The following is a 27,756-nucleotide window of genomic DNA, read 5'->3' on the forward strand; positions in this document are numbered from 1 at the left end:
CCAGCTTGTTGCATTCAAAGCATATGGGAGGATCCCACTTGCCACTTTCACCCTTGTCCTTCTTGAAGTTCCTCTTTGGGATGAACTTTCTATTTTGGAAGAGCATATTCCTTATTTTCATTATTATTAGAGCCAATTCCTCCTCATTAAACTCTTCTTCTTCATCACTTAAGTTTTCCAAAGACACTTTGAAGGCAATGCTTTTCTTGTCTTTGTTAGATTCCTCCACTTGCTCTCTTTTGAGGGTTATCTCATAGTCAATGAGATTTCCCAAGAGCTCATCAAATTGTACCTTGCTCAAGTCTTTGGAATCCTTGAGTGAAGTTACTTTGGGTAGCCACTCCTTAGGAAGACTTCTTAGTATCTTCTTTACTAGTTTCTTATTTATGAGTGTCTTCTCAAGAGATTTTGTAACAACCCCCGATCCGGTAGCATAACAGCAGAACCTAGAGCGTTACCTATAATTTCCACAATCTATAATAAGAACTATATCTTAATTTCATATGAATATTCCACACTCATCACATAAAATTAGTGCCAAAAATGATTTAAGAAAAATATAAACTTTACATAACATGTCATTTACTTAGATACAACTTTTCATCATTTATTTACTTATACAACTTATACAAAAAGAATCATTACAAGTAAAGAGAGCCAACCCTAATTAGACTCTTGACAAAATACTGCTCCTCTGATGCAGACTTTAATGATATACTCTTTGTGAACCCTTGACTTCAGTACTTGCACGATTTAAAAACCCATCGTGCTAAGCATATAGCTTAGTGGTGCATATCTAGCTTAAAATGGCTAATTAATAATCGTCTGTAACTATATATTCTGTCAACATTTAACCAAGCAATTAAGGTAATTTCAATCATGTAACAATTCACAACAATTTTTACAAAGGTAAATAAAACATTTCATTGTTAACTCTTTAATTAAATTTAATTAATCTTGCTCATGGAATGTGCATATGGCAACAAGTTATCCATTAACAAAAGTAAAATCTAATTTATAGACAAAAGAGCAACTCATTTGACTTGAAGGCTTGTCATTTCATTATTTTTGTTTAATGGCCCAATTCCTCCCTGGTATAACTTTCCTTATTCCGGATACTGGAATTTTAATGTGACACCTTTTTTAGATGTTATCTTACATTTTCTCTTTTCCACAGCAACATCTTCTTTCGAATGTTATCTTATGTGTCCTTTACACTACAACAACATCTTCTTGCAGGTATCGTTTTACGTGCCTTTTTAGAATCAATACATGTATTGCGATACCATCTTTCAGATGTCATCTTTACATACTCATAGATATAGATTCATTTTTGTTTGGAGATCTGCTAGCTTATCTCCCTATTTGGCACGCCAAACTATCCGGTTTCTATTTTCAATCTAGGTAGAATTTTGGGCCTCAATAGTCTTATTTCATGATATTAGGTAATTCAAATATTCATGCATCCATAAAGGATTGACACTCATCATATTCATATCATTTGTCACTATCATATACTTGTTTACATATTTATAATAAGGATTGACATTCATCATTTTAACACCAATTGGCATCATCATATAATTAATTTCATATTCAAAATAAGGACATAACCATTTGCACACAGCACTTAGAATCAATCATGTTAATTCCCCATAAGGCAGATTCCCAAACTCATTTTGCAATCATAATTAAACCTAGAGAAAGATATTTTCAATACTAGTTCCCTTCATAAAACATGTCAATTTATGTCTTAACTTTCATTCGAAATTAATTTGATCCAATTTAGACGTGTAAAAATTCATTTATAGCCCTTTATGTGCAAACTATTCAAGAAGGTAGATTACAATTTCAGGGGAACACCTATTTGGTACCCTGTTTTCTAGCAACTCCTTGGGTACTCTAAAGACAGAATTAGCTCTTATGGTCTTCATACAATTTATAGCTTAGGGTCTTAACTTTCATTTGAATCAGGAATCACCCCATTCCAAGGTCTAGAACTCAAGTTATGCTCCAATTTCTACATATTGTCTAGTTTTTACATAACCAGTTCTGGTTACAAACAGAATTCATAGTTCATGTTCATAAGCTAATTTGACCATTCTAAAAACATATTCAATTAAAGTAGTCTTCATGAAATATCTTCCTACATGTTTTAATTTTTCAACGATTCAAGAATCACCTAATTTGGAGGCCTATATTATGAGTTATAGCTAAATTATCAACTACTATTCACAAATGCATTGTCCTGAAAATTCTAGGTTTTCAGATTTCCAATTCAAGTTTGCACTCAACATTCAAGCACTTTACACCCAAAATTTGTACAGGGTCTCTAAAGCAAAATTTTAGGCTTATGTCTTAAGTTTCCAAATCATCTTGTTGCACCTCAATTGGAGATGTACAGAGGGAGATATGCCCTGTTTACTATACGAAGGTCACAAGGCTAAATTACTGAATTCCAGGAAATTCCAATTTTGCAATACCAATTTACTCTAAAATTTCAACCATGTTACCCTCAAGGTCCGGGTCAAAACATTAAAATTGTAGGTCTGAAAATTTTGGTACAAGTTTCATCTCAATTAGAGTTCTATAACTCAACTTATAGCCAAATTAGTACAGAATGCTAATTGGACATACTAATTTTGGCAACTTACAACTTATGATTCAAAAGTAATAATTTAAACTACAAGCTTAGACAAACACTTACCTCAACTTAGTTTCAGCAAATTATTCCCAATTGTAAGTACTTTTCAGTGCTTGATCTTGGTTTTTCACACCAACAAATTCTGCCTCTTGAAATTAGCTCATCAACTCTTGATTCTTTCTTCCCTTTCACTTTGATTTCAAGTGTTGATCATCAATTCCTTCAATTCCAACACATATCTTAAATTGTTGAATTAGGGTTTGTATTTGAGTTTGGGTGAAAGAAAATGGGGAAGAAGGAGAGAGATGGGTCGGCTGAACGAAGAAAGGAAGAAGAAGAAAATTTTTGTTTTTATATGCTTTTGATATTTATCCCTTCTTTACATAAGTCTCTTTACCATTGGTCCACACCCAAACTTCATTAACTTTGCAACAAAGTCCATAGGTGTCTTTTACAAATTTTTAATTTAGCCTCTCACTTAATCTAATTTACATACTATATTCAATATTTGAATTTCTTACTAAAATATACTGAATGCGGTCTATAAATTTGGGGCATTACAGATTTGATTCCCTCTATGATCTCCATAAATCTATCAAACATTTGACTTATGGTTTCATCCGACTTCACCTTGAATAGCTCATATTGATAGATGAGGGAATCCATCTTATTCTCCTTGACTTGATTAGTACCCTCATGAGTAACCACCAAAGCATCCCAATTTTTTTTTTTTTATGTTAGACTTCATACACACTTTATTATATTTACTTCTACTTAGTGCACAAAATAAAACATGAATAGCTTTATCATTTAGAGCTACTTTTCTTTTCTCTTGCTCACTCCATTCACCCATTAGCTTAGCTACATGCACACCATCTACAATTTTAATTGGGGTAAATGGCTCATTCTCTACAACATCCCAAAGTCAACTCCTTCTGATTTTAGAAAATAGAACATTCTATTTTTCAATATAAGAAGTCATTGCCATCAAAGAAGAGAGATCTTACCACCGATTGACCTTCTTATGCATTGAGGGTTGCCATTAATCTTTGCTCTAAGATGCTTAAATCTTTGTAAAATGGAGACTTGCTCTGATACCACTTATTATCCCTTATAGCAACCCAAGAGGGGGGGTGAATTGGGTGTTAATTAAAAAAAAATTTAAGGGTAGGTGGAGATTTTTAAGTGAAATGCAAAAGAAAAAGGAAGGAAAGAAAGAACACAAGAGATTTTATAGAAGTTTGGCTATCTTAAGCCTACGTCATCTCCTCAAGGCCCTCCTCCAGGCCCTCCTTAAGAGTTAACTCCTCTAAAATTCTTCTTTGGGTGAAGAATAAAACCCTTATAATTATCACAAGAGCAAATCCTTGCTCTTTTACAAATCCCTTTACACTCAAGAGCAATTTAATACTCTATTACACTCAAGTTATAATAAATGCTCACAACAACCTTGAATAAACTCTCAGAACTAAGAAATTACAGCTTAAACTATCAAGCTCTCAACAATAAATTATGGTAGCTTAAGTTCTAGGGAGAGAGAAGAAAAAAATCTTTTGAACATAATAAATTCTCAAAGAAATAGTTGTTGTAACTTCCCTCTAGTAATAAATGGTCTCCATTTATAGTTTTGGTAAGAAAATGACCTTTGGGGGGCATTAAATACAAAAATAGCTGTTCAACCACCCAAAACCCCATTTTATCAAGTTACAGAGACCCAGGTTCGGCTACCAAAGTCCCTTACTTTGGCTGTCGAAGGTTGGGGTGCTAAAAAATATCATTTAAAAAGTGAACTTTGACTGCCAAAGTTTTCAACTTCAGCTACCGAAGTGCTCTGTGGACAAAAAGGGCACTTAGCCTTTAAAAACTCATAACTTATTGACCCAAACTTGGATTTTCGATCCATTTAAACCGTTGAAAAGCTAATTTGATAAACTTTTCAATAAAAACACTTTCAAAAATAAATTTGCATTTCTCAAAAGTGAAAATTTCATTTTGCTTCCCCTTTGTCAGGAAAAAGTTAAAAATAGAGAACACTAAGAAATTTAGAGGAACCTAGACTTGAGCCAACATAACCAACTAATTGAGATTCACAAGATAAAAGAAAAATTTGCATTGTAGTATCTCCTTGATCTTTGCTTCAATTTCTTGATCTCTCAATCTTGATTTGAAGCAATTTATCAATTTTGAACTTGGGACCTATAATCTTAACACAAACATTTTCAAGGTAGATTAGTAGCACATTAATTATTTATTATCATCAAAACATGGATTAAGACCCCTAGGTTCAACAATATATAAACCCTAAACCCTAAATAAATCTTGAACAATATATAAATAATTAAAGAAATAATCAAAATGCACAATAAAGGGAAATTTTCAGAAATGAAAATTAAATATTAGTATATATATATATTCAATAGGCGGCAGAGCCAGTCCGTTATGAATATATATATATATATGTATATATATAAATTTGTAAAGATAAATATGAAATTTAAATATGAAATATATGCACATATATACTCAATAGGTGACAGAGCCAATCCGTTATGAATATATATACATATATATATGCAGATCAGGTGGTTGAACCGACCATATGCATGCAAAAGAAAGAAATATTTGTAATTTTATAAGAAATTTCAAAGTGAAAATTTCATTTTGCTTCCCCTTTGTTAGGAAAAAGTTAAAAATAGAGAACACTAAGAAATTTAGAGGAACCTAGACTTGAGCCGACATAACCAACTAATTGAGATTCACAAGATAAAAGAAAAATTTACATTGTAGTATCTCCTTGATCTTTGCTTCAATTTCTTGATCTCTCAATCTTGATTTGAAGCAATTTATCAATTTTGAACTTGGGACCTATAATCTTAACACAAACATTTTCAAGGTAGATTAGTAGCACATTAATTGTTTATTATCATCAAAACATGGATTAAGACCCCTAGGTTCAACAATATATAAACCCTAAAACCTAAATAAATCTTGAACAATATATAAATAATTAAAGAAATAATCAAAATGCACAATAAAGGGAAATTTTTAGAAATGAAAATTAAATATTAGTATATATATGTTCAATAGGCGGCAGAGCCAATCCGTTATGAATATATATATATATATATATATATATATATATTGTAAAGATAAATATGAAATTTAAATATGAAATATATGCACATATATACTCAATAGGTGGCAGAGCCAATCCGTTATGAATATATATACATATATATATGCAGATCAGGTGGTTGAACCAACCATATGCATGCAAAAGAAAGAAATATTTGTAATTTTATAAGAAATTTCAAAGAAACTTACTTTGAAATTTTATAAACTTTTTGAAAGTTTTGTACAGAGGTTTTAGATATGTAATTTCGGATAGGACTTACAAAGGTTGCTCAACACATGAGCTTCCTAAGATCTACTACAAGGAAGTTACAGTGTTTGTAGGTGAGGTAGAGGTAGGGCAGGATGGGAAGTAAATCGACCTTCTTGCTCCTTTCTTCGCCTCAAGGTGAAACTCCTTCAGGACCTTCTTCGGATTCTCTCGGCTTAAGAAGCTTGAAAGGAAGAAGCTTGAAAAGGGAGAAGCTTGTATTGAAGAGGCTTGGGTTGAAGAAGCTTGAAGCTTGTATTGAAGAAGCTTAGTTTTGCCTTAGATAGGTGCCTCCTTATATAGAAGCGACCAGGGGCAATTTTGTAATTTTTTAGAATCTTGAATAGTATCTGCCACTTGCTTTTTCACGTGTGAACAGTACTGTCTGAACAGTTCTTCCTGTCCGGTGAACAGTGCTCGAACAGTGCTTCCTGTTATCTTCACATGCGAACAGTAAAAAGTGAACAGTGATAGGTGAACAGTACCCTGTTAGATTTTTTGTAAGAAAGAAAAGTAAAAGTGCAAAATTACAAGAGTAAAAATAAAAGCAGAATGAAAAATAAAGAGAATGAAAAGCAAAATGGATAATTTTGCTGATATAAATTTCTTTTGTCGGTCTTAAATTTTTTCTTTTTCTTTTTCTTTTCTTTTCTTTTCTTTTTCTTTCTTTCTTTTCCTTTTTCTTTTCTTTTCCTTTTTTTTTTAATGGAGTGGAGCTAGGACCACTCGTGTCATCCTTCCATCATGTTTTGTAGGTTGTGCCATGTCTCCTCATCGTCACTTGTTTCATCATCTGACGAGACAGAAGGTAAGTTGTAATAACTTTCATATTGAACCATGTAATTTTCATACTATGTTTCAATTTGAAAGGGTTTTGGATTTGGCAAGTGTTCATAGTGAACAAATATCCAAGAATATGTATCTGTATGGACTAGCGCATATTCTAGATATCGGTATTTTTGCCAGTTATCGACGACTGTCTTTGCTCGTCATTTGTTGAGTTGGACAAAGTGATCTTCGTGATTTCATAGCCAATCTGGAAGATGATAAAGAGGAGGAAGTTTTGTATCTAGGTAGAAGTAATGGATCGCTTGTTGTAGCTCTTCATTTGCTAATACTTCTGAAGGTGTTAAAATGATTTGTATGTTGACTGGTTTTTGGCGTAATAATAGTCTTCTGACTTCTTGGAGGACTTTATTTTCCAAAAACCTTGTCATTTCACAATCAGAGCTTGTGACTCAGACTCCAGCTAACATACCCCATTTGAATAGTTCTATGGCGTCTAGATATCGAGTTCCAGACATCTGAGTTGTTTTGAAACGGGGGATGCTGAAATCTAAGCTATGTTCACAATCTGGATAGCACAGAGGATATCGGTTAGGATGTTCCTGAGTGTAATGGAAATGGGGTTTTGAATGATATTGCCATTCCCATGACCATCCATTGTGACCTTGCTGATTGCTTTTTGTAAAATTGAGACATTTTTGGAGGACATCCAGCTGTTCTTTAGTTCTGGACTAGATGATATTTTGTAATATCTGCTCGCGGATCTCTTAAGGAAGACCGTTGAGAACTTATTGCCTGAATTGCTTCGAAAGACAACGGGTTTGAAAATGTTTTAAGGACCTATTGACACCAAGTCAAGTAAAAAGGACCTCACTATGGTGATAATTTTTCACATTGACCAGTGGGGCCAATGGTAATTTTACACTAGAATCTAGTGAGGATCCTAGGCCTTTAGTCCTTCATTTTTGTATTTTTACACTAGAATCCAGTGAGGATCCTAGGCCTTCAAATTCCTGTTTTTGTAATTCAATGTAATGATTTTGGTTAGAAGTGGATGGATCTGATGGACTAATTCTGGATGTAATAGTTTTGTATAAAATTTGGTTTTGTAAAAACTCAATGAATGATTGAGCTACCATGATATGATCCTCATGATATTTAATTCTGCTAAGGGGATCAGCCACATATTTATTAGCTTCCTCAAACTCAATACAAAGTGCATTGAGAGCTGTTACTCCCAACCGTTTGTTTTGTATTAAAGTCCAAAGATTATCTAATAAATATTGGTGTCTTTCTGTGGGAACATATGCAGCTCTGGCTACATTAATTCTGAATTTTTGAGCAGGAGTTTTGGAGAGGACTATCAGTCCAAAGTGGACTAAATCACCATTGTTGGATGATTCTGCCATCTGCAAAAACTCACAAGGGTTAGTTTGTAATAAGCAGTAATCAAAGAATTGATTTTTGAAAACAAACTTGTTTTGTAAAGAAATTTCTTTTTACAAATACTGTTTTGTTTCTTGTTCCAAAACATTTTGTGACACCCCTTACCCGTGTACAGTATACCCGAGTAAGTAATGCCACACGGTGTACCGGCACACTCTAATATACCTTAATTAATTTATATCATGCTTTTGCATATAATTTATGAGATATACTTTATTTAAGCCATTTAGCAAAATCTTTATTTATTTGAGGTTCTGAAAATTTTATAGAAAATCCGGCAGAATACAGGCTAAAAATGGAGAAAACAGTTCTTCGGAACCTGTTAAAAACACTTCCAATAAACAAATTCATTCATTCTCAACTCCAATATCAACACAAAACTCAATATCAAGATTTCAACATTTCAATTTCTATTCTCATTCATCATTCACATGTGATGTTCACATATAAATCACAAGTAAACATTTACTTTTCCATTAACAAATACAATTTTCATAATTTACATATACATCAATATACATTACACAAGTTTAATTACATATGAAGAAAAATCAAAATTAAGTTACAAAATGTCAAAATGACACCTAGTGTCCTACCAATGCACAGTAGAAGTTGAGGTGACACGGACATCGTGCGAAAGCAGGATGGACTCACCCGATGCGTGGTCTCTGGGCTCACGATCTGTATCTCCAGTACCTACGCGTGGCAAAAGCAACGCGCTAAGCAATAATGCTTAGTGGTGCAATAATATAATAAAAGAAAATAGCAAGAAAATAAATGTGTATGCTTTCTTTGTTTAGTATTGGTATATTCATTATTTCATTAACGTTGTTTACTTTTATTCATTTGGTTGCCCAAGTAACCTACACTAGATGACTGGACTGGATAACGGGTGAACTAGCACTGCGTACCTAGTACCTCGGGCCGTCACACCATCGGTCACATATGCATCTCCCGGTGTGCAACAGAACAGCTAACAAGCTGTAAATAATATCAGGCACAAGGCCAAATCTCAATACAAAGTCAGAATGGCTAAACGCCATGAAATCACGGAATGGCATATTGCCATGTGCAGTACTGCTAACTGGACCCTATTGGCATGCCAAACTATCCAAACCAATCTTGTTAGGTATACTAGGGCATTTGAAACTTTTAAATTCTTCAATTTGTGAATTTCATGTTTTGGTGTTACTATTCACCTCATTGGTCAACAAAAATGTTGACTTTTGGATAGAAAATATGTACATTGACTTTGGCACTCCCAACATACCACATTTTGTGTTTAAAACTTGTTGGCATTAAGTGTTAATACCATTTCAAAATGTAAACCAACACAAGCAGAATTTTCAGTTTTGGTGAGTCAACTTCACTGTTCCATTGGACACTGTTACTGTGGAAATTTGAAGAAATGTAAAACATGAAAGTTGTTCCTTATTTTGTCTAGTTGAATTTATTTTTTTGAATCACTCCATTTGGAGTTTTGTAGCTCTAGATATGGTCCAAAAACCACAGCTGGCCGAATGCCCATTCTGCAGAAAATACCATATCTACAGTAACAGGAACAGTGACTTCCACTGCCATTTGGGTTAGGTTCTGGCCATAATTTGGGGTAGGTTCCTTCATGAAAGTTGTTTGTCTATGTCTTAACTTGTTGTTGTGAAAATTTCAGGTCAATTGACCAAATCTACAGTGAGTTATGGCCAAATGAACAGTTACTGTTCATTTGGTCAATTCTGCAGAATCAGTTGCAGGGTGTCCGGATTGGGGCCAAGTTTTAGTCCTCTTGCTTTGGTCTTTTAGGCATGGTTTCTTCAGAAAAAAGTGCCATTATAAGCCTAGTTTCATGTCCAATTGGCCAAACACCAATTGGACCAACACAGCCAAAGTTATGGCTGTGTAATTGGACTGAAATTTCAGTCCATTTGCTGCTGTCCTAGGGCAGCTTGCAACCTCACTTTGCAATCCTATTTTTCAGTCCATTTAATGGTCAACTTACCTAAAATGGTCACTAATTGACCATTAAAATGCTCTCTAATAATTTCCTAAACCAAATTTACATTTTGCTCACAAAACCCTAATTCAAATTCATGTTTTATACAAGTTATCTTAGTTAACTTTTAATCCATTATTCTTGTGTTCATAACCTTCCAACATAACTCTAGTTCACTTTAAGCGCATAAAAACACTCCCTTCTATTCCATAGCTAGGGCAGCCGAAATTCAAGATGTCATACACAGGTTTTTGGTTCATTTAAATTACAATTCTTACTAGTTTCAAATCCTAAACCATGAAAATAATGAGTTTTTAAGATATAGATGCACTAACCTCAAGTGGCAGAATTTTTCCAAGCCCCAAACTTCAATTTCTTTCTCCTTCTTGGCTGCCAAAAGGTTTAGTAAGGTGCTAGGGTAAATTTTAGTGAAAGGTCTCTAGGGTTTTAGGGTGAAATGAAGAGGGAATTTAAGGTTTGGATTGAAAATCAATGGAGGGAGGAGAGATAGAGGTTTCGGCTGGTTGGGAGTTCAAAGGAAGAAGATGACATTTTTCTTATTTTGGTCCTTCTTTTATCTCTTTATTAGTTAGTCAAATAATGGCTAAATTTTGATTGGTCATAGTTTTTCTTAATGACATCATCATGATGTCATAAATACCCATTTTCCTCATTTTCTTTTCTTTCCTCCACTACTCATTTTCAATTTAATTTCTAGTAATGTTTATTCATATTTTATGTTATATTAATTATTTATTCAACTGGACAAGTCGGCCAAAAATCACCTCTGAAGGCGAAATGACCAAAATGCCCTCCGTTTGGCTTAACGGGTCAAAATTGTCTGTACCGATTGAAAAATTTTTCTAGGTATTTTCTTGGCATTCTAATGCCATGGGAACCTCAATAACCCTTCTCTGGAATCCCAAAAATTATTTTATAATTTTTCCCCCGGGTCTAGGGCTCCTCGTTGCGAGAACCGCAACTTCCCTCTGGTTACCCATCGCTAGGGCACCGGCTCGTTTAACTTGGTTGTATTTTATTTCTAAAATTTTTACTAAATTTTTCTTATTAATATTTGAGTTAATTATGGTTCCTGACTTTAATTTAAATATTTTTTCGGACATTCTAGCTGTCCGGACCAACACTGGTCACCGGAATAGTAGGATGTACGGAGTGGTTACCGGGAGGGTGTTACACATTTATTTGATTATCAAAAATGGAATAAGCTTTTATGATATTCAAATTCTTTGTTTTGGGTTTTTCAATAAAAGGAAAAACAAGATTTTGATTCTTTGTTTTAAAAGAAATACTATCATAGTTTACTCTGTAGGGGGTAATTAAATTGATGAATGATGTCCCTAGAATAACACTATAGCTAATATCTCTAATTAAAACAAATGAAGTTTTTAAAAGAGTATTTGAATTTGCTATTGAAGCCTCTGTTTTATAATTAATCTTGATTTTGGAATTGTTTGCAGCTGAAAGTTTTTCAGTAGTTTTTTTTTTGAAATTTCTCTAGAACAATACCTTCTTTAATACAATTTAAATCTGTACCTATATCAAATAAGGCAATTATATCGATCTTGAAATATTTTGAAAAAACTATCGAAATTCTAATCAAATATTTTCTGGAAGAAATCTCATCAAGAATGAAGAGAAAATTTTTTGTAAGTTTTTCAAGATTTTGAATTTCTAAAGTATTTTTTTCATCTTCTTCTTCTTCTTCGAGTTCTTCTTTTGAAAGTAATTTTTGAATTGTTTCTGAGTCCTGTGCCTGTTTTTCTTTAAGCTCATTAAGCTCAACCTTAACAGCTTTTATTTCTTCATGGAGGCTTTGGACTAAAACAATTGATTGTTTTGAAGTCTTCTTTCTACCCAATATGATTGTAAGGTTATATATGTTTTTTGCAACAGAGGGCAAAATAGAAGATTTTTATATTGGTTGTTCTTCAAAGGTTTTTAAAAGTTTTCCTAAAAATTCCTTTTGTAGTTGAGAATCTTCAACCTGTGTAAGGATTTCTAAGAGTAACTTATGATCTTTTGAAAGAACATTGATTTTCAATTTGGGTTTTGTAAACAATTCATTTTCTGTTTCAAAATCAGAACTGGATGATAAACTTGTGATTAATTTATTAATTTTTAATCCTTCATCATTTTCTATGGGTTCAGAATTACTGGACTCACCTTCGGTTTCAACTAAAATGGCAGTTATCTTATTAATAACATCTTCTTCTAATTGCAACTCATGAAGTTTTTGGTTTATCTTGCAAAAATTTGCAGTGTGGCCTTTGTTACCACATTTGTAGCATGTTAAATTTTTAAACTTTGTTTTGGATTGAGAACTAGGTTTACTAGTCTTCTTTGAAGGATTTTTGTAATAGGAATCTTTTTCTGATTTTGAAGAGTTTTTTTATTTTTGGGATGATTTTTTGTAAGGTTTTCTGCTACAACTTCCTCCACAGTCTGGAGTAGGATTCTTGGTTCCTATTTCAAATTGTTTGCAGAAAGATCTTAACTCTTGACGAGTTTTTTCTCATTTCCCATTTCAGATTTTTTTGTAATTTCAAATCCTGACAAATCTTTAAACCTTCTTTTTGAGTGAGACTGACTAGTTCACCATAGGTTAATTTATCATACGGGATTTGATTTCCAAATGCTTCCTTGATTTTATTCCTAACTTTTTCTCCTAAAAGGGTTGGAAGTCCAGCAAGGAATTTTTCTTTCCAAAAGGCCTGATTAGAGTCTTCTCTAAGCATTACCCTAGTAAGAAAGGTATTTTTGTAATACTGAAAATTACTCAGTTTTTTGCATCTAAGGTTTGAAAAAAGTTCAGCAGTCTTATCCTTAAGATGAGATGGGTCACCTACGAAATGTAAGGAGATTGTTACAATCAAGGTGGCTACTGCATCTGGGATTGGTTGGCCTAACTCATCAAGAATTGGCACGCCATCTTCTTGAGTTTGTATGGATTCTAAAATCTCATATTTTTGCAGGTTCGTGAGATGATAATCCCACCATCCTTTGAGCTGTCCTGAGAATCCTGCAATGAGGAGTTCAACAATAGCTATGTTTGGGGTTTGAGTTTGGGTTTTGTAAGCATTTGCTGCCATGGTCATTTGCTGGAGCAAATTCAAGATGTTATATTCTGACATACCATCTATGTTCCATTCATAGACAGTGGAGGCATTGAATTTAGACTGGGTCAGAATTTTAGATCTATTTTCTATGCCTAAGTCTGGAGCTGTTATTGGGAGGGGTGTTGCTATCCGCGGCCAATAAAGTCTATTGATTTGTAAAGATTTCGAAGACTAAATTTCTTCAGCTTGCCTAAGCTGGTTTTCTTGACTTTTGACATCTGAATCTGAATCTTCCTCAATTATATTGACACTTCTTTTGGGAAGTTTGAGGTGTTTCAAGTGCTACTGGAGTAGAAGTCGAAGCTTCTAGCCTAGTTATCATGTCTCTCAAAGCTTGGATAAATTCAGAATCATTGTTGTTTTGTAAATCTTTTTGACTATTTTTGGAAACTTGGAATGGTTTGAAGATTGGGTTTTTCAATTTTGTATCCAGCTTAGTTTCAACTTGGAAAACTATAGCCTGTTGGTTTTATTCCATTTTTTGTAATTGCTTACCTATGGTATGCAAATGGGCATTTGTAAAATTATTCTGTAGAACAATATTTTTTATATTCACAGAATCATTTTCATTGGAATTTTGTAAGGGGTTGCTTTTGCTGTTTGTTCTAAGTGGGGAATTTTTACTTTCCTAAGAGGAGGATGTTCAGACTGTATTTTTCTACCATCTGAAATTTCCCATTCAGGAACATTGTTTCTAATAGTAACATGATTAACAGAGAGTTTTTCTTCTGCTTTCTTTATAAGATCTTTTAGAGCCTCAATGAACTCTGATTAATTATCTTCTGACTCCTGTTGTTTAGGTTTTGAAATCTGAGAAGGTTTTGAAACTGGATTTGATTTTTTTGAAGTTTTTGGAGTTTTGGAAAATGGATATTAAATGTTATGTTTTTTGCATACATTTCAAACCGGTCAAAGAAAAGAATATGAACTTTATATAAAGTCATAATATTCCTTTCGAATTTCTTTCCTTTGATCATTAAAATTTTTGAAAAACTAAATTTTCTTTTTATGATTTTTAGGAGAATAAAAATCATCGTGCAAATACTGTTTGTCTACTTCAAATTCTTTTTCAAGCACATTGAGTTCATAGTTTACATTTTCTGTAATGGCCGAAAAAGTAGGTGAAGTGGGTTTTGACTCTGTTTGGGTTTCAATCTGAACAGACTTTGTTTGGGTTTCAATCTGAACAGACTTGTTTTGTAAATTTGTATAGACTGGATGAGAAACATTTGTAGAGTAATCTATGTTTTGTAAAGTGAATCTAGGTATTTCTAAGGTAGAAGACCTAGAAGAGCTAGGTAAATCTGAGGTAGAGTACCTAGGTTGAAAGTTTTGTATTTCAACTGGTTTTATAATAGGCAAACTGATAACAGAAGGTATACAGGATACTTTTCGTATATCTACCGTACTGGATGTTGAAGAATCATTTGAAAACCTAAGGCTTCTGTTAAAGCTAAGACTGACTTTTCTATCTTCAAACTGGGTTATTTGCCTTAATTGATAGTTTGGTTCAACTATTTTTGAAGATTCTAGCTCTACTACAACTTCTAAGATCCATTCTTCTGGCAGGGTTATGTCCTTCCACTGGATAGATCTAGGGATTACAGTGTTGGATTTTGTAAGATCAGTTTGCAAAAGCAATGTTTCTCCTCTTTTACTCTGAAACATATGTTTTGTAGCCAAAGCAGAAACCATAGCTTTGTAATGGACTTTGTAAATCAGTGCAAGAGGAATAGATCCATCAAACATTTTGTAATTGTGGGTTTTGATTTGTAAGACAAGGGATTTTGTAATGTTACTTTCGTTCAACGAAACAGTAAAATTTGGATAGCAATTGAAAGAAATTAGTTCACTGCACAAACTAAACTCGACTGAACTAAGCAAGGAGTCCTGTAAGTTTATGAACCTAGTATCTCTAAGAACTGCTCGGATCGAAGTGTTCAATCCTTCTTTTGTAAGCGGTTTAATTCAACTTGGACTAAACCTATATGGATGTATTTGTATTGTTTTTCACGGTGTTTTTGTAAGGATTTTTTTGACAGAAGAGAAATCGTCTCAAAGGGTTTTGTAATCTGATGATCTCTTTCTTCAGTTTTGATTGTGAAATCAGTTTTGAAAAAATTGAATTTTGTAGTCTAATAGATCTTATCCTTTTATACTTTTAGAATTTCTCAATTATCTATACATTTTTCAAAATTTTTTATTATTATTTCTTCACTATTAACTATCTTTCTTGACTTAGAGGATGAGGTAGAAGAGTTTGAAGAAGAAACAGACCTACAGAAAATAGGATTCATACTTAAAGAATTTTTCTAGGTTGATCTTTTGAGTTAAGTGAGGTAATCGTCAAATGAATCACTACCCTAAACACGCCCTCTCGGCTACAAAGACGAGACTTATAACCCATACCTATTTACACCTCTAAAAAAGCTATCTTATCACCTTAAGATCATCTTACCAACCTCTCAAAAATGTTTAAATATAAATCCGAACCTTAAATAGAACCTTTTCCTCCCCAGGCTCTGATACCAAGGACGCACCAAAATCGAAAGGAGGATAAGCTAACAGGGAAGAAATAACAATCTAAATCTTGAACAATATATAAATAATTAAAGAAATAATCAAAATGCTCAATAAAGGGAAATCTTCATAAATGAAAATTAAATATTAGTATATATATATTCAATAGGAGGCATAGCCAGTTCGTTATGAATATATATATATATATATATATATATATATATATATATATATATATATATATATATATATATATATATATATATATATAATTAAAGAAATAATCAAAATGCTCAATAAAGGGAAATCTTCATAAATGAAAATTAAATATTAGTATATATATATTCAATAGGAGGCATAGCCAGTCTCCTATTGAATATATATATACTAATATTTAATTTTCATTTATGAAGATTTCCCTTTATTGAGCATTTTGATTATTTCTTTAATTATTTATATATATATATATATATATATATATATATATATATATATATATATATATATATATATATATATATATATAGATTTATTAGGCATACCAATTACTTTGTGTGTTCACATACTTATGTTCAAAGCTGCTCAATCAAAACTTTTCTTTTCTCTACAATTAATTACATTATCACTAATTAATGTAATGGTGATGGTTGTATTGTTGATTTTTTTTATATAAGCTAAAAATAATATTATTAAAGAGAAAAGTAGGAAAATTTAACAAGTCTAATTAACTCAATTGATAAACTCGAACTTGAAAACTTATAGTTTAAAATAAACAAAAAACAGTTGAACAAAAAAATAAACCAAAGCAAAATACACGGCAGCAAGATAAACAACCTTGCAAATCCTAAGAATACATTGAAAGTTTCTTCAAAAAGGCAACCCAAAAGCATATGCATAACTACAAATGGTGGAAGAACATAAACACTCAATGAAAAAAAAAATGATGCTAATTTTTTTTTTTTTTTAGGGGATTGAGAGAGTAGGAATTAGAATTTGGATTTGTTAAGTAATTTTTTTTTTTTTGAATAAAGGATTAGAGGAGTGAATATTCTATACTGAATTATATACCTTCAACCACTAGATTAAACTAGACTAAACACCAACTCAATAATAATTAGAATTCATATTATTATGAAATTTTCATATTTCACCTTTTAGCCTATAGAAAATAAAACAATACAAAAGAGGGACGATCACCATTAAATCTCACCTTTTTTTGAAATCCCAATGGACAAAACATATCCCAATGCTTATATTGGCTATTGATTTGGCTAGAAATTTAGATTGGAAAGAGAGATCCATCACCTTCCATTCCTTGATTGGCCCAATCAAAAGTCAGATAAATAAGAAATGGTTTTTCAAATGGGTGCAAATTTGTGTCTATTAAAATTCACCTAATGCAACCCTCTAGCATAGGGAACTATAATTTGAAATTCATTAAATGTACTTTGCAATTCTCCATACGGTTTATCATTAAAACTATATTAGTGAGGTGCATTAAATGAATTTTGATGAGTGTAAATTTACACCCATTAAAAAAAACTGAATAAGAAAATAAGATAACTTTCACTTCCCATAGGAATGCTAGCAAAATTCATTTGAACAATCACAAATCTTGAATAAAATGTTTGGATAAAATTAAAAGGTTGGATAAAATGAGCAACAAACAACCGTTTGAATTTTGCCATTAAGCCTCACAAATTTTGATTAACTAGACTTTCAACTTGAACAATCACAAAATTAAAGTTTCAAGTTCAATTAAGAGTTAATTCAGAAACCCTTACGATCTGACCTAAAGCTAAAACGTTTGACTCAAGTCAATCAACTCTATATTTAACTCAAAAATTAAATTTAGAAAAATTAAAATTTTGATTTAAAATCATCTGTAATTAATAAATTAATCCAAATTTGACTCGGATCAAAATCTTTTTTACATAACAATCTAATTGATAACTTGAATTAACTCGAAATTCAAGTTATCCATTTAGCTTAAATCCCTTGCTACTTATATATGATTTATAGGGTTCAGTTGTCCCCTTATGGTCACCTTCTTTAGAACTGTTAACTTTTCATAATTGGCTAACCATATGCAATGTTAGGTAACTGAGCCAAACAAGACTTTCAATCAATTATTGATAAAGTATAGGACTTTGAATCATTTAAAGGTGCTCCATATGTAGGGATAAGTTTCATGTTAGCATTAATAAGGTTATTAGTAGGCTTGGTATCTATCAAGCCAACACAAGAAAAGAGATCAATGACATATTTGGCCTAGGACAAATAATAACTTGTCTTATCAAATGAAACTTCCAACCTAAGAAACTAGTTGAGACGACGAAGATCTTTTATTTCAAATTGTTGACCAAGTATTTGTCTCAACACTTTTGTACTCTTTAAATCATTTCATGTGTCCTCTAGTAGTTTCCAAACTAAAAAGATCGATAAACCATAGCTTGGGGTGCTTGACAAAAACAAAATAAGGATTTCCAAAGGTAACAAAATTTTCCATTTGGGTGGTCATAACAAGAGCTAGGCAACATGTAAACTTTTTCAGAAGGATTCCCATTAAGATATGCTCTTTTGGCATCAATTTGAAACAATTTCAAGTGACTTTGCAAGCTTTAAAACTCACCCCTAATCCATTTGAGTTTTAATCTTGCAAACCTAGTTACATCCAACAGTAGTTTTTATTAGGGTTCATTGTTGAAAAAACTATGAAGTTTGTTAATTTTTATAATTAAACCCTGAAGTTTGCATAATTACCAATTAAACCCTCACGTTTAATTGATATCTCAAATTGACCTGAGCGTCAACAAACCATTAGTATAATTAACAAAAATTTCACATCAGCTGACATATCATGACTGAAGAAGCCACATCAGAAATGCAGTTTGCTAATTTTTGCAATTAAACTCTAGAATTTGTATAATTACCGATTAAACCCTCACTTTGATTCATGTCTCAAATTGACCCTACCGTCGATAAACCATTAGTATGTGGTGCTTGATAGATAATTGTAATAGCTTTTGTTCTGACTATTTTGGTTGAGAGTTGTATTTTATAAGTTTATTATTAGCTTATATTAATGAGCAATTAATTTAAAGGAATGATTGTTCTTTCTTCTAGTGGTTTGATCTACCTTGCAATGGCTGGGAGAATAAGCTACATACACATTTACTTCGACAACGAAATATTCTTAAGGAGAAAGTTATAGAGTTGGATAAGATTTATAATAAAATCACTGAAAATTTGATACAGCTTAGTGAAAAGTGTAATCAAAATTGTATACTAATTAATGATATGCAAAGCAGAGTTGAAGTGTTGACAAGGACCAAGAAAAAAAATTAAAGGAAGATATAGTTTATCTGAAGAAAGAGTTAACTGTGCAGAAGAGGAACAATTTGATTTTGTTTTATTTTACTCTATTTCCAAGGTTTTATTATGTTGTTGTGCATATGTATAGTAATAGTAAATTAACTTTGTTAATGTTGGCATGAATGTATAAGTTGATTAAAATGGAATAGGGTCATTATATCTGCAGAACATGTAATTTCTAATTTGTTGAAGCATACTAATAATTTATTGATGGTTATGTCAATTTAAAATATCAATAAAATATTAGAGTTTAATTGATAATTATGCAAATTTTATAGTTTAATTACAAAAATTGACAAATTTCATAATTTTTTTGGCAATTAACACAAACTTGGGGTTTTTGATGTGACTTTTCTAATGATAATATGGCAGCTGATGTGAAACTACATCAAGTATACTAATGATTTTTTAACAGTCATTTATGATTTAAATTATTAATTTTTTAATTTCATTTTTAAAAATTAAGACCTTTGTGATTAAATGCATTATTTAAAAACTTTTTATATTATTTTTTTCATAAATTCATTTATATAAAAATATTATTTGCTACATGTTATCATCGATAAAAAAATGAGTGTATAACTCTCTTTATGCTAATTATTTGATTTTTTATTTTTCTTTTAATTAGTATTATTATTGACATTATTAACTTAATTTTATAATTTCAATTATTATTTTTTAAAAAAATTTATTTTTAAAAATTAATGCTTTCATAATTAAATGTGCATTATTTAAAAATTTTTTATATTGCCATTTTTTTATAAATTCATTTTTGTAAAAATATTATTTATCACATATCACCATCCATAAAGAATGAGTGCATAATTCTTTTTTATACTAATTGTTTATTTTTTTTATTTTTTTAATTATTATTCTTATTATTGACATTACAATTTTAATTTTTATTATTTAAATTATTATTTTCTTTAAAAATTAATTTTTTTAAAAAATAAGGCCTTTACAATTAAATATATTATTAAAATATTTTTTTATAAATTTTAATTCATTTATGTAAAAACATTATATGTTAATTTATACTTTACGTTTTTATTTTATTTTTAATTAATGAAATATCTTTTATTTTTATAAAAAAATTATTATAATTTATTTTATATTAATTAAAGAATAAATATGATCTTTATATTATTGTTACTATTTGAAACCTGCTTCATTTTTAGAAAGAATTTTGTATTGTTATTATAACATTATCTCCTTAAATGTTTCTTATATTAAACCTATTTATATATAATTAATATATAATTTACATAATATTATTTAAACAATCTCATAGTATTACACTCTGAAAATATTATTTAATTATATATTCAACTCTCAAAATTTTTACAATCAACTTTAAATATTACAAATTAGAAAATAATGAAATGTTTTAATTGATAATATTATATTTAAACTAAATTGATTGCAATTTTTTATATGGAAGTACTTTTTTATGTTTTGTTTTGCTTTTTATTTATAATTTTTTTAATTGTTTGAGATATTAATGTAAGTTTATACTAATAATTATTTCTTTTAACATCTTGTATATTTTTAATGCATTTAGAAATTTCTTTTAATAATTTATATAACATTAAATTAATATTTATTATATTATATTGATTAGTGTTAATTATTTTTTTTGATAATAAATGGGATTTCATTAAAGCAAAAGAAGAGATACAAATTCAGGAGGAGAAAGAGTCCACTCCATAGCATTCGGAAAGGAACGAGTAGCTTGAGCAAGGGCATGAGCCACCCCGTTCGCCGAACGGAAAACATGAGAAAACAGAATCTCACAACTAATCTCATTAATAAGAGATCTACAATCAGAAACAATACCACCCATCATAGAGAAATTTTCCACATTCATGGAATTGAGAACATTAACAACCTGCAAATTATCAGATTCCACAATAACGTTTTGCCAATTGTTGTCCTTTATCCAGCTCAAAGCTTCTCGTACTCCCATAATTTCAGCAATTGTAGGTGAGAATAATCCTACCATGCGCGAAATCTTACAAGCCACAAAACTGCCCATTTCATTACGTACCACCATTCCGATTCCTGTCCATCCAGAATTGACATTGGTAGCGATATCAACATTGAGCTTCACCCAGTTAGGGCCTGGCTTTTTCCATTCCTGTGGTGTAGGCAAATCTGCAGTCGGTGGAATAGCAGCCCGTATACTAACCAGAGCATCGTCCCATTCTCGTTTGAGACGAAGGCCTCTCAATCTGCAGGAGTTAGCAGCAGGCTGAGCAGATTTCCAAACCACTGAATTGCGTTCCTCCCATATAGACCAACATAGGTACGCCAAAGTTGCAGAGTCATTTGGATTGAAGAGAGCTAAAGCTCGCATTAACCAGTCTTGAAAGGAATGGGTTGAAGGAGAAAACCAACCAAGATGAGAGGCAAGCCAAACATGCCTTGCAAAGGAGCATTCAACTAAAACATGCTTTACAGATTCACAATCAACATTACATAATGGACAAACCTCTGTGGTCGGAACATGCCGAGAACAAAGTCTTGATCTGGTCGGTAGAGAACCAGATACAGCACGCCAAAGAAAGTTTCTGATTTTTGGTGCCGCTGGGATAGACCAAAGCTTCTTCCAGAATTTTTTATTGCCAACAGCTGTGTCAGATTCCTGAGTCTGTAACTTGTAAGCACTGCTAACTGAATAACTGCCTCTCTTATCATGTTTCCAAAATTGCAAGTCAATGCTAGAGCTCCTTCTTAAAGGGATTGACAGAATAAGTTTTCGATCCCTTTCATTAAACACACGATTCACCAAATCAATGTTCCAAGCACCATCAGTGATCAAATCCGAAACCATATAGACCCCAAAATTAAAGTCAAAGGTTGTAGTAACCATAGGGAAGGCAACATCTGGCAGCCAACTATCTAGCCAGATAGCAATATCATTGCCATCCCCAACACGCCATAGAAGACCATCACGAATTAAACTTTGAGATTCTCTAATGCTTCTCCAAACATAGCTGGGATTATTCCCAATAGGAGCCTCTAAGAAAGAAACATTAGGATAATATTTAGCTTTAAGTATTCGGCTAGCCAAAGAATTAGAGTTCATATACAAGTGCCAACCCATCCTACCAAGCATAGCGATATTAAATTGTCTGATCTTCTTGAAACTTAAACCGCCAAAATGTTTATGGCAAGCAAGGCGATCCCAACCCAACCAATGTAAACTTCTACTTCCATCAACCTTTGTCCCCCACCAAAATCTTGCCATAATTTGTTGCAAATCATCACATATACCTTTTGGGAGAAGGAAAAGGTTCATGACATAGTTTGGCAGAGATTGTAAGACCGTCTTTACAAGAATTTCCTTGCCAGCTCTAGACAAGGCTTTGTTCTTCCAAGAGTTGATGCGCCTCCAGAATTTGTCTTTCACAAATTGGAAGACTTCCTGTTTATTTCGACCAATTGCTATGGGAAGACCCAAATAAGAGCCCAGATTATCTTGTTCACAGACCTGCAAGATATTGCAAATATTCTGGCGAGTTTCATCATGCACATTAGCACTAAAACAAATCAGAGATTTGTCAAAATTTATAAGTGGCCGCTTTGCAATGGCATAAACATGAAGCACCTCTCAAGGCTAAAGCTTGTTCTGAGTTGCCTTAAAAAGAAAAGGTCATTGCCTGCAAAAATAAGTGTGATACAACCGGGGCCCCTCCACAAACAGCTACACCATTCAGACGACCAATAGCAACTCTGTTGTGAATTAACCGAGACAAACCTTCCATACAAAGGATAAAAAGATAAGGTGAGAGGGGATCTCCTTGCCGCAATCCCCTTCCCGGCAAAATAGCATCCGTAAGCATCCCTTGATGAAGAACCTTAAAAGAGACAGAAGAAACGCAGAGATATAAGAACTCTACAAAATTTGTGTCAAAGCCAAGCTTCATCAACATAGCCGTCAGAAATTTCCATTCCAATCTGTCGAAGGCCTTGCTAACATCAATTTTTAAAGCTGCATAACCATCTCGTCCACGCCTTTTACCTCTCATGTAGTGTAAAGTTTCATAAGCAACTACAGAATTTTCCTGGATATTTCTACCAGGTACGAAGGCACACTGAGAGGGTGAAATGATAGAAGGAAGAACTACCTTAAGCCGATTAGCAATCATCTTGGAGATTATTTTATAGAGAACTTTGCAAAGGGCTATGGGGCGTAGATCCGACATACGTTCTGCGTGCTCCTTCTTAGGGATTAGGACAATAGCCGTATCATTCAGCTCGCTAGGAAATTCTCTATCTCTGATACAAGAGATGCAAAAATTAGATACCTGATCCCCAATGATAGTCCAATACTTCTGATAAAAACCGGGGTTGAAACCATCCAACCCAGGAGACTTATCGGCTTGCATACTGAAAACAGCCTCCCTGACTTCATCTACGGTGTACGGCTTCATCAAATCAACATTCTGGTCATCTGTGACTAGAGCCGGCACAAGATCAATAATATCATTAGACGAACCAGCATTAGAAGTGAAAATATTTTTGAAATAATCCGTAATCATTGCTTCCAACCCTGTCGACCAATCACACCAGTTCCCATTATCGTCCTTCAAGCGATCAATTCTGTTTTTCCTTTGTCTGATAGTAGCTTTGCGATGAAAAAATTTTGTATTTTGATCGCCCTCCTTCAACCAAAATTCCTTTGCTCTCTGACGCCAATAAGATTCTTTCCTGCGAAGAAGATCTAGAAATTTGCTTTTGGCCATCCTAAAGCTTTCTCGACTATGAGCATCTCTCTTACCCCTTAAGAGACCCATTACCCGCTTACAATCGTCAATCTCCTGCTTATAAAGTTTCCGCAGATTATCTCCCCACTCACCCAAACGAACACTGCAAAATTGTAACTTCTCCAAAACCGAACCCAGGGAAGGATCCGACCAGATTTCCTCAACAATTTCGCGACAACCACTCTCCGCGCCCCAAGTATTCTCAAAACGAAATAAACGAGGGGAATGGCGAGGCAAGAAAATACGAACCTGTAATAAGATGGGCAAATGATCAGATGAGTCAGTCCAGATGAGCCTTTAGACAGTATAAATCGCCGCTTCCAATCATCATTGGCCAAAAAACGGTCAAGCTTGGCTTCCACCCAATCATCATCATCTCTTGCATTATCCCAAGTATATTTGTATCCATTCATGTTGACATCAGAAAGCCCAGCTTGAAGTACTGCATCTCTAAAGTCTTGAACCAAATAAGTAGGATAAAAATTACCACCCCTTTTTTCATCTTGGGTCAAAATGGCATTGAAGTCCCCACAACAAACCCAAGGGTAAGAGTATTGACTAGCTAATTCCCTCAAGAGAGCCCAAGAAGCTCTCCTTTCATTCCTATTGGGCCTGCCATAGAAGCCCGTAATCCTCCATTCACCCAACATAGCAACTTCTACTAACACATCTATATGCCAAAACGAGGAACTAAGTAAAGAAACAGTTTGAACAGATTTCCATAATAAAGCCAGGCCACCTCTATGGCCCACATTATCAACAGCCACACAACCATCATAACCCAAATTGTTTTTTATTTCATCAATTTTTAAAGAAGAAGAAATTGTTTCAACAAGAAAAATAAAATGAGGCCTCTTTTCCCTAATTATTTCCTGTAGGGTCTCCAACGCGCATGGGTTGCCCAGCCCACGGCAGTTCCAGCTTAAACAACTCATTGGGTTCGGCGGGTCCTCTCCTGGAGGCCCACCGCTGGTCCATTTTTTGGATCTGAAGAAGTATTGAGGTCCACATTTGATTGCTTGCCCAAGCTCATCCTTCTTCTTTTTGTATCATTAATTGTAATTCCCTCCTGTCCAATTTCACCAGGAATTAGATCATTAGAGTTTAAGTCTCCTTGACCCACGTCTCCATCCTTGTTATCCTCCCCATTATCCCCTAATTTCACGCCTCCATCATGATTAGTGTTAATTATAAATATAAATATATTAATAATCTAAATACTAAAACGAAAAAATAATTATATCCAAGTGCAAAAATACGGACATTTAGCTAGTTCCCTATAATTTGCTAATTTTTGTCCTTCCTTTTTCTATTTCTTCAATCTTTCTAATTCTAACCGTGATTCTTTCTTTTCTTAGCTCAAACAATTTTGCCAGCTAGTATATATATATATATATATAGAGAGAGAGAGAGAGAGAGAGAGAAATTTCACACAATCTTTAAACTATTTATGGTATCAGAGCTATTCAAGCTCCATGAGCAATATACATTTTTTAAACTTCCTTCTAGCCATCCAATATGTCTAAAAACTCCTAGGACAAAATCTCCCCTCCCGCAATAGCAACATCAAACACAGTAACCAATTCTCCCCCTTCACCCTCTCACATAGTGATCAATCCTATCAATCCAATTAATCAATTAATCACTCTCAATCTTATCTCACAACTTCAAATCAAGCTAACTAGTAGCAGCGAATTATAGGGAATTATACGGATGAGCAACAATCATGCTGCAAGGGTTGTATCGATTTTATATTTTTATTTTTTTTTATTTTTTTATCATTTCACTAAATACACTTGTAATTTTCCTCAAAAAAGGAAACATGATGTTACTCCAGTTTTTAAGAAATTTAAACTTCTTAGGGAAAAATTTTTTAACTTACCCATTCTTATTGTGTACACAAATGGAGTTGGAGAAAACGAAGGCTTACGTGCCACACTTATTGACACGAGCATCTAGCATCTTTATTCCCCTGCTTGTACCCCACGAAGAGTTAACATTACTGAAAGACGACATCGCCATGTCATGGAGACAACCCTCACCATTATTCATCATGCCTCAGTTCCATTAAAATTCTGGACCCATGCTTGTCAAATAGTAGTTTACTTGATCAACCAAATGACAACCCCAATCCTTAAGCCATGTCTCCATCTGAGCTACTCTTTAACACTGTCCCTAATTATACCAGTTTGCACATTCAGTTGCCTATGCTATCTATGGCTTAAACCTTATAACTATCACGAACTTAATCATAAATCCAAACCATGTGCCTTTTTTGGGTATTCTATCACACATTAACACGACAAGTGCTTTAACCCTACCACTTTCGAGATCTTCCTTTCAAGACATAATTTTCTTAGAAAATTCATTTCCCTTTGCCCATCATATTCGTGATCTACCACAACCCTCAGACGCCACTCTCACTGAATGGCTCGCTACTATCCCAACTATACCACTATACTTCATCTTTTGCCACCCCATTATCACCTCCCAAGTCACTACACCCACAACCTGCCTCATAACAATCTTCACCTAAAAAGCCAAAAGATTTGGAAGATGTGGACTGCACGACCATGAGTGAGTCTATCGCTATCTTTACCTCTCAACAGGTAAGTATGGATCCCTCACCTCCACATCGTATTGTTACAAGGTTTTAGCATAATATTTTTAAACCAAAGAGTCCTCCAAATTACTACGCTTTGTGGTTTCTACTACCAATATGGCGGTACGTCACACATAACTAGGTCACTAAATTGAACCATTGGCAAGATGTTATGTTCGATGAAATTGATGTTTTAGTGCACAACAAAACTTGGTCTCCTATCCCTTGGGGTGAGCATTCGGTTCGAACCGAATTAAATTATGAAAACTAAATTCTATATTTTAGAAATCGAATCAAATTGAACCATTTTATTTTGATTCGGTTCAAACTGATCGATTTTGATTTTTGATTATTTTTTAATTTAGACTTAATTTTTAAATTATTTAGTCTAAATTTAACTTTGATTTGAACCTAATAACCATTAATTAATGAAATTAAATAATTTATATATATATAATTAAATATAATTCATAAATTCTCCATAAAAATAAATCAATTCAAAAATCGATTCGATTCGATTTAATTCAATTTGAATATATAAAATTACTATTAAATTTTAAAATCGAACCAATTGAATTTTAAAACTGAACCAATTGAATCGAATTGATTCTATTCGGTTCAATTTTTTTATTTGAACTGAAATCTGCTCGCTCCCTACTTATACCCTCCTCTTCCTCCCAAAATGTCATAGGTCTTCCGTATCAAACAAAAGGCAAATGGCTCTCTTGACAGAAATAAAGCCCAATTGGTTGCCAAGGGATTTCATCAGCATCCAGGCATTGATTTCAATTCAACCTTCAGCCCGATCATTAAACCAACAACTATTCAGCTTATTCTGACACTTGCAACTCACTAAAAAAAGGCCTCTATAGTAATTGGATCTAAACAATGCCTTTCTACAAGGCACTATTAAGGACAAAGTATATAAACAGCAACCCCCTAGCTATATTGACAAAAGGTATCCAAATTATGATTGTAAACTTCACAAGGCTACTTACGGTATTCGACAAGCTCCTCGGGCATGGTACATGGAACTACGAACTTATCTACTCTCTTACAATTCTGTAAATTCCCGCTTTGACAACTCCTTATTAATTTTATCTAG

General features: G+C 32.9%; 1 protein-coding gene across 1 annotated transcript; it reads right to left on the reverse strand.

Moving 5' to 3' along the window:
* Nucleotides 1-20,937: 20,937 nt before the first annotated feature.
* On the reverse strand, nt 20,938-24,699 carry LOC131180095 (uncharacterized). Its single transcript, XM_058147707.1, has 3 exons — nt 24,412-24,699; nt 22,943-24,298; nt 20,938-22,773 (listed from the first exon to the last, which is right to left on the reverse strand). Exons 1-3 carry the CDS (start codon nt 24,697-24,699, stop codon nt 20,938-20,940), a joined length of 3,480 nt encoding a protein of 1,159 aa, XP_058003690.1.
* Nucleotides 24,700-27,756: the final 3,057 nt, after the last annotated feature.

This window comes from Hevea brasiliensis, chromosome 5 (assembly GCF_030052815.1).
Source record: "Hevea brasiliensis isolate MT/VB/25A 57/8 chromosome 5, ASM3005281v1, whole genome shotgun sequence".
NCBI classification, from domain to species: Eukaryota; Viridiplantae; Streptophyta; class Magnoliopsida; order Malpighiales; family Euphorbiaceae; genus Hevea; species Hevea brasiliensis.

Coding starts and splice junctions, on each gene's coding strand:
- LOC131180095 (XM_058147707.1), bottom strand. CDS start 24,699: ATGTTGGGTGAATGGAGGATTACGGGCTTCTATGGCAGGCCCAATAGG. Junction 24,299..24,411: donor CAAGAGATGATGATGATTGG/GTGGAAGCCAAG, acceptor ATCTTATTACAG/GTTCGTATTTTCTTGCCTCG. Junction 22,774..22,942: donor TATCACACTTATTTTTGCAG/GCAATGACCTTT, acceptor AATATCTTGCAG/GTCTGTGAACAAGATAATCT.